General features: G+C 36.3%; 1 protein-coding gene across 1 annotated transcript in view; it reads right to left on the bottom strand.

Moving 5' to 3' along the window:
• LOC107702308 (rho GTPase-activating protein 6-like) overlaps positions 1-8,568 on the bottom strand; it is a gene marked incomplete at its 3' end in the record, with an annotated part of 39,834 nt that overhangs the window by 2,090 nt on the left and 29,176 nt on the right. Inside the window, exons 3-6 of the mRNA XM_016504574.1 lie at positions 8,373-8,441; positions 2,481-2,596; positions 2,165-2,329; positions 124-322 (exon numbers count right to left, since the gene is read on the bottom strand). Coding sequence (XP_016360060.1) covers positions 124-322; positions 2,165-2,329; positions 2,481-2,596; positions 8,373-8,441 — 549 coding nt within the window. The remainder of the gene's footprint in view (positions 1-123; positions 323-2,164; positions 2,330-2,480; positions 2,597-8,372; positions 8,442-8,568) is intronic.

Below are 8,568 nucleotides of genomic sequence, written 5' to 3'. Positions count from 1 at the left end.
TCAGACTTCTTTCAATTGCAATTTTTTGCCTGCCAATCCATTTCAAATTTCAATTCAACTCCCTGTCCTTCCAGTTTTGAAATGAATGACTGGACATGTGCTGTATTGCGGTTTGCAGCTCACCGTAGGTCTCAATGTGGTTACAGCAGCGCTCTACCACTCGGGGAACTTGTCTGTAGATGGGATTGAGACTGAGTTTGGCCTGTGTGTGACCGGCAGCCTTTTTCAGCTCCAGCTCATTAGGGTGAGAGAGCTGCAGAGCTTCAAGTAGTCTGGACTGACTCTCAACCATATCAGAGATGGAGTCCACAGACATCCCTCCCTGACAGAGAGAAAGAGGTGGGGAGAGAGACATCAAATATAGTTTAGATAGGATAGCCAATGGTCACAGATGAATGAAGGTTTGCGGCGTACGATAAATGTCAAAATGACAACATCAATTTCAGTGAAAGCCTGTTCCAATTACAATTCATTACTAAAAAGGATAAACACCTGAAACACTTTCACACTGGTCAGAAAAGAGCTCAAAGCCAGTGAGGAAAAATCTGAACACAATAAATCTATTTATGCTATGTATACAAAAGAAATGTAAACAGATTTCAATGAAAGCTTTTCAGATGTCAACACAATGACTGAATAACCCAGTAATCTGTTCTCATTCTCTCTCCATGTTTGGGTGGAGAGTATGGAGAGTTTGACTTGGCAAAGACACAGACGTAAATCTCATTCCCTCCTGCTGATATGTAGCCACCCATAGAGATGTTGTCTCCAGTCACACTGAGAGAGGTATGGAAATCACCCATACGGCATCAAACAATAACCTGAACCACGCTGACTGCTGCTACTGCTGTCTGACTCAGTCATAACAAACAGCCATTATTAATGTGGTGAAGAATACTATACTGTTCAAAGTATTGCCGAGCTCATTTTAATGACTTTCTGTTTTTTAAAAGGTACCTATTTATTGTATTCACTTGACTCTGATATCTGGGTTCTTGTACCTTTACCAAATTAAGTGGTCATAGCATATATTTTTAAGTCGAGTCACATTTATTTATATAGTGCAATCTTTATACAATAGAGATTGTTTTAAAGCATCTGTACAGTAATAAACTGGAAAATAACAATGTAAATGTTGTAAAGTTCAAGTATAAAGCACTTCAATTTCAGCTATGAGCAGTTCTACAGAAGACAATAGTGTTATTATTCAGCTTAATTAAGTTCAATGTTGATTCAGTTCTGTTCAGTGACAGTGTTGCAAAGTTAATAAATTCTGTTTAAAAAGTTTTTGCAGAAACAGACGTTTTGGTTTTGAATGATCATATGCTAGTAATAATCTTTGCTAAACATTCATCTTTTTAAAGCCTGCATGATCAGAAAATGATACAACGTAAATTAATTGATTGGTCATTTTAATGACATTTTTAATTTTAGTATTATAATTAAAATGAATTAGAATTGTATATTTTATTTATTTTTATTAAAATTCTTGAAATTAAATTTGTACATTATAACTTCTTAGCTACCATTTTCAGAGTATATATGTCTATTTTACAAAAAACAAGGAATAACTGATTTTTTGACTCCATACTCCATACAGCATTTCTGTCTTTTTTTTGTATTTCTGAATCAAGTTTATTCCTTACAGAGTAAATAAGATCAGTTCAGTGAATTATCTCCTTTTGCCTTTTTTTTTTGTTGTTGCTCAAATTGGTTTAGAAGCCTCAGCCAGGAGTTTATCTGTGCGATGTACCATATCAGCACTTGACCGTGGGGAATTCTTTGAATGAAATGATGCCAGGTTAGTGATAGCAATGAGTTTTTATTGGCTCTGATTTATATTTGCGTGGATAGTGCCCTCTTCTTTTGTTTGCTCACGTATGAGATGTCAGCAACGATCTCTCAAAGCAATAGCCCACACTTAACTGTGTTGTCATGTATAGCTGTCAGGCCTAACGTTATGCATGTGATGTTATGTGTAATGAATTGCAGATGTTTTTTGGGTTAGAAGTTCAACGTGACCTGGGTTCTGTGTTTTAATAATCAGCTCCTGATTACTAGATCAAAAGACCAAAATTATCTTAAATATACATACCACAGCTTTCAGAAGACAGTACTTTGTGATGAGGATGTTGGCATAGTTTTAAAGATAATATGCACTTACCCGTCTGTGTGTGCGTGAGGTGTTGTCCATGAACGCTGATGAGGGAGGTTTGCTGTGGGCCTCCAGTGCTGGTGAGGAGGCAGCATCAGGTGATAAGGCTGTATTGCCCAGCGGCCGGTTTGCATTGTGCTGCCATTTCTCGGCACGGAAGTGAAGAACACTGGCCTCCAGGTCCGTCCATGAACGCTGATGAGGGAGGTTTGCTGTGGGCCTCCAGTGCTGGTGAGGAGGCAGCATCAGGTGATAAGGCTGTATTGCCCAGCGGCCGGTTTGCATTGTGCTGCCATTTCTCGGCACGGAAGTGAAGAACACTGGCCTCCAGGTCCAGGCAGTCCCGTCGGCTCTCTTTCAGGGCATCCTGCCGTTGCTTGTATGCCCGGTCGTTTGCGATGACCTGGGCGAGCGGGATACCGAATGCTTTGGGCGCAGACTCTGTGGAAGAATCCAAACAGTTAGCAAACAAATGACCTTGACAGTAGGCTTATGGACTATTTAATTCATTTTAATTATATAGATAGATTTTGATATTTAGTGTCCATAGTTTCCAAAGCTTATATGTCACATACAGTGCGTGTCAACTTTTAAAATTTGTTTTTGGACTAGTTTTACACTACATTTCAGGAAGGGAGTGTGTGAAACATGTCAAACATTCTTTATTTCAGTAAAAAGTGACTCTGCAAATCATATCAAATGTCATCACAAAAACCTCAAACTCATTATCAGCCCACAAGTCCTATCCTATCCTATTTTTAGGTCAGTTTTGAGCTTTTGCATCCTAACTTGACTTCTTTCAGACTAGTGAAAAAGAAAAACACTCAAAATACACATTTTATTGTTTGTTTTATTTCACTTTATCTATTTGCGTATGTAGATTTAAATTACAATACATATCTTTAAAAGCGTTTTTTTTCTCCTGCACTTACAGAAATCTCTATTTCAATAACACTTACATATACTAAACATCCCGGTTTTATTATAAAATTTGTACTAACAATTGTCTAAATGTACTGTAATTAATCAACTGGGAAAGTATAGTGATATCTATTTTTTTTTTACCCTATTCACCTGTAATATGAAGAGACTTGGGGCCAGATTTTTCAAAACAGGGCAAATTAGCGATAGAAGAGAGAATACAGGTTGAGAGTGAGTAAATAATGACAGAATTTTCATTTTTACGTGAACTGTTCTTTTTAAGTGAATATTTGATTGTCTCCTGTGGCTTGTTTTTGTTTTTTAGATTGTAAATGATACTGCACTTCTAAGACCTATGGGCCACAAATCACGATGTCAATTTTTACATGACTTGAAAGTGTCATATAAAGACTATAATGTTTCAGACATATCTTCAGCTTTAATATGATCAGTATCTCAGTGCACTCTTCCTGTGCTGTTCAGTAAGTAATCTCATGTGTAGCTTCTGTTTGCTTTTCTCGTGCAAAGGAGGAAAACATCTTTATCTGCCCACAGGGATTAAATCTAGAGAGCTCTGTTCAACATATGGCACATCAACACACTGCTTAAACTTATTTGGAAATGTAAATAAATAAATGATAATGCAAAATGCTGTTTTTAAATGATGATTTAATTTATTAAGGGAAAAAAGCTGTCCAAACCTATCTGGCCCTACATGAAAAATTAATTGTCTCCTTCTATTAAATCATGAACGAACTGTGATTAACCACATTATTTTAGAGTGTAGCTTCTGTTTGCTTTTCTCGTGCAAAGGAGGAAAACATCTTTATCTGCCCACAGGGATTAAATCTAGAGAGCTCTGTTCAACATATGGCACATCAACACACTGCTTAAACTTATTTGGAAATGTAAATAAATAAATACATACATACAGTGCTGTGAAAAGGTTTTTGCCCCCTTCCTGTTTTTTAAATTTTTTGCATATCTGTCACACTTAAAAGATTCAGATCATCAAACAAATTGTAATATTATAACACAAGTAAATACAAAACAGTTTTTAAATGATGATTTAATTTATTAAGGGAAAAAAGCTGTCCAAACCTATCTGGCCCTACATGAAAAATTAATTGTCTCCTTCTATTAAATCATGAACGAACTGTGATTAACCACATTATTTTAGAAAGCTGAGTTAAATTTCACTAGCCACACCCAGGCCTGATTACTGCCAGACCTGTTGAATCAAGAAATCACTTAAATAGAACCTGTCTGACAAAGAGAAGCATGCTTAAAGAGCAACACATCATGCCACGATCTAAAGAAATTCAAGAACAGATGAGAAACAAAATAGTTTAAAATATTCTGTGGACTGATGCAACAAAAGTTGAACTTTTTGGAAGGTGTGTGTGTCCTGTTACATCTGACATAAAACCAACACAGCATTTCATAAAACGAACATCATATCAACAGTCAAACATGGTGGTGGTAGTGTGATGGTCTGGGGCTGTTTTGCAGCTTCAGGACCTGGACGACTTGCCATAATTGATGGAACCATGAATTCTGCACTCTATCAGAAAACCCTGAAGGAGAATGTCAAGCTGTCAGTTTGTGACGTCAAGCTCAAGCACACTTGGGTTATGCAGCAATAAAATGATCCCAAACACACCAGCAAGTCCACCTCTGAGTAGCTCAAGAAAAACAAAATTAAGGTTTTGGACTGGCCAAGTCAAAGTCCGTACTTAAATCCAATTGAGATGCTGTGGCATGAACTTAAACCGTCCATTCATGCTCGAAAACCCTCCAATGTGGCTGAATTAAAACAATTCTGCAAAGAAGAGTGGGCCAAAATTCCTCCACAGCGATGTGAAAGACTCATTGCCAGTTATCGCAAATGCTTGATTGCAGTTGTTGCTGCAAAGGGTGGCATGACAAGTTATTAGATTTAGAGGGCAATTACTTTTTCATGTAGTGCCAGGCAGGTTTGGACAGCTTTTTTCCCTTAATAAATGAAATAATTATTTCAAAACTGCATTTTGTATTAACTCGGGTTATCTTTGTGTATTATTAAAATTTGTTTGATGATCTGAACCATTCAAGTGTGACAAATATGCAAAAAAAAAAAAAACCGAGAAGGGGGCAAAAACTTTTTCACATCACTATACATACATACAACAAAAATAAATAAATACATTAAAAAACAAAGTACCAAAAATATATATAAACAACTGTTACCAGTTTGCCTCTCTTGTGTATAAGTAAGCCTCTTGGAGGGTTTACTTAACAGTTTACTTAATTAAATGATTTCAGAACTAGCCTAATTAAAACACGAGATGTATTAGCACCTTTAAGAAACTCTTCTACTGGATCTTACATGCTTTACATCAAAGAAAGGTTTATTTAACATATTCTTCTAAAGCAGCTTAAATGTAACTGAACTACTATTTATGTAGATGGGGAGGAACAAAGACATGATGTATACGTAAAATGCACACTTTTAAATAGCATCTTTATCACCCTAACAGGACTACAGTGAGGTTACGTCTAATCTGTTTTGGCTGTCAAAGCAACACAAAAGCAAAGCAGTCTTGTCATCCTCTCTCCTCCTTCTCCTCCTCACAATCCCTTTTCTCCTATCTCTGCCCCAGGGCTTAAAGGTCTAGTGGCGAGTCAGGTTAGTCTGGTCCCCTAGCTGCTAGTCCTCCGATAAGCTGGATGGATATGGGGATTGAGTCCTCTTTAAATAAATTCCTCCCTCTACCCTATCACCATCCACCCCTGCAGTCCTTCATTCAGCCCTCCCCGCCTGCTACCTCGAGCTGACGCACATGCTGGAAACAAGCGGCAGACTGTGGTTGCAGGTGGCAGGTGTTTGGCCGAGCTCCAGGAACATGGCCAAACAAATCCAACTGACTCAGGAATCAGTGCTGCTTTAGCTCCGGCAACTTTCGGAGCCGCTCTGAGATCAGTCTGAGCTCTTAGAGCAAAGTTAAATACTGATTCAGCACTAATGAGTTTATTATTATTTAAATGACTGTGTACAACACCCTATTTGGTTTCACTTTATTTTGATGGCCCCTTTAACACATTCTGATGACGATAAGTAACGTTGAACCTACATATCTACTAACTCTCATTAGAGTGTTAGTAGAGTGTTAGTAGACGGGTAGGGTTAGGGTTAGAATAAGCTGACATGTACTTGTAAAGTTACTTATAGTCAGTAGAATGTATGTTGGGATGCCATCACAATAAAGAGTTAGCAGATATTAATCAGACAGTACTTGTACTCTAATGAGAGTTTGTTGACATGTAGGTGCAAAGTTACTTATTGTCGACAGAATGCTCAAAAGGGACCATCAAAATAAAGTGTCCAATATTATAGTGTTCTCAACATATACTACTGAGCAAAAGTTTGAGGTCAGTAGATTTCTGTCAGGACCACTATCGTCAAAGATGATTGACAATCATTTTATGTACACATTTTAGAATTAGTCTGATTCAAGGAGACTCAGAAAGCTGAATCCCGACTGACAGAGGAGGAGTTGGGGATGGAGGAGGGTAATTAGCTATTGAGCAATGCGAAAACTGCTGATAATACTGAGGGACCTTATATATGAATGCTTAGATAGGTGTCGTATTCCCATAGGTAGATGGGGATCAGCTGAAGTTCAGCTGATGCGAGCTTGACTAACGTGACTTGCCAGAACTAACGCTACGCTTGATTTTTATTATTATTATTTATTTGTAGAAAGAAATTGCTACTTTTATTCAGTAAGGATGTATTAAATTTATTAAAAGTAAGAGTAAAGTATTTTTGGAATTTATATGCATCAAAGAATCCTGAAAAAATGCATCATGGTTTCCTCAAAAAAATTAAGCATTGTTTTCAACATTGATAATAATAAGAAATGTGCATATTATAATCTGCATATTGGAATGATTTCTGTAGGATCGTGATGCTGAAAATTCAGCTTTGCCATCACAGGAATAACTTGCATTTTTAAAATAGATTAAAATAGATTTTAAATTGTACTTTCACAATATTACTGTTTTACTATATTTTTGTTTGAATAAATACAGCCTTGGTAAGCATAAGACTTCTTTCAAAAACAATAAGAAATTGTACCATCCCTAAACTTTTGAACGGTGTAGTTACATCAAATATAAATGTGTAAATAAAACCCTAAAATACAGTTAAATCAATACAACTCTTAAGTCTTTGCTGAGTATCCTCACACAAACTGGGTCTACTGTTTACACATTATATAGTGTGAAGGAATGGTTTCAGAATTGTTTAGATTGTATCAGTATGTGAGTCATAGCTAGTATTTTAGCCTCTAAAATGATCCTACAAAAAGATCAAAACAAAGATGAATACACAATACATAGAAAACATGCATTCACAGGGATGCACAGATTGCAAAGAAGCAAAGCTACACGGGATGTAAAATTGTCTTGCGTCTTAAAGACTTAAAGCTTTATGTCTTAAAGGCGTATGGGAGATTTAAAAGAACTGTGACACACCAAGCAGCCCTGGCAACCAGAGTCAGAGGATCCACTGAGCGAACAGCCATTTATAAGTCTCTATTCTCTGTTCACCATCACTGTCCACCACCATCACCAAAGAACGGCGATTAGTAGTACAGTAGTAATGGTTTAACAATGACAATGTCATGAAGACAGAGTTACATAAGTTGACAAAAATATAAGTGGACATCTGGATGAAATCTGAAATGCAGTTTCATTATCATTTGTGTGTAGTTTAAAATCATCTAAAAGAGAATAGTTGAAGATCTGACATTTAAGTATATATGTCTTGTTGGTTGTTTGTTAAACAAAGATTACAAGACTGCATGTGCTCAGGAATGCTGCCTGACAAACACAGGGCATTTAAAGACAATCCAATTCATCACTCTCAACCCATTTTACTTCTATAATGTGACATTATTTAAAAGTAAAACGGGATATTCAACAAAAAATCGAAGGGTGGAAGTGGAACTTGATTTTATCTATCTTGAGAAGTGACAATTATGTAGAATGGAGCCAGGCTAGTTTACTAATGCAGTACCATAGCTACATGGCTGATAGTGGACCTTGGCAAAAATGGAAAGGTACTTCAGAGGAAGATCAAGTTATTCATTTTATTACATTCAAAAATGTTTACAAAGACAACTATGTTTTTTGAAAATGTAATTTTGTGAAACTTTTGCTATGTTTAAACTATTGCCTTTCTATAGTCATTTACACACAGGTTGCATGAGATCTAATGATATGTGAAAAATGAAATAAAAACATCTCTTACCTCGCTCTTTCTTTTCTTTTGAGAAGGAGTCAAACTTTCTCCGTAGTGATTTCCTCCTCTTACGAATCTCTGGAGAAAAAAAAAAACAGGATTATGGTTGCTTTTGTGTATAGATCTATAAAATACATACATACACACATACACACATATATATATATATATATATATATATATATATATATATATATATATATAT

Source organism: Sinocyclocheilus anshuiensis, unplaced genomic scaffold (genome assembly GCF_001515605.1).
Source record: "Sinocyclocheilus anshuiensis isolate Anshui unplaced genomic scaffold, SAMN03320099.WGS_v1.1 scaffold1941, whole genome shotgun sequence".
NCBI classification, from domain to species: domain Eukaryota; kingdom Metazoa; phylum Chordata; class Actinopteri; order Cypriniformes; family Cyprinidae; genus Sinocyclocheilus; species Sinocyclocheilus anshuiensis.
The sequence above is the reverse complement of the archived record's forward strand: the minus strand, read 5'-3'. Positions and strand labels throughout refer to the sequence as shown.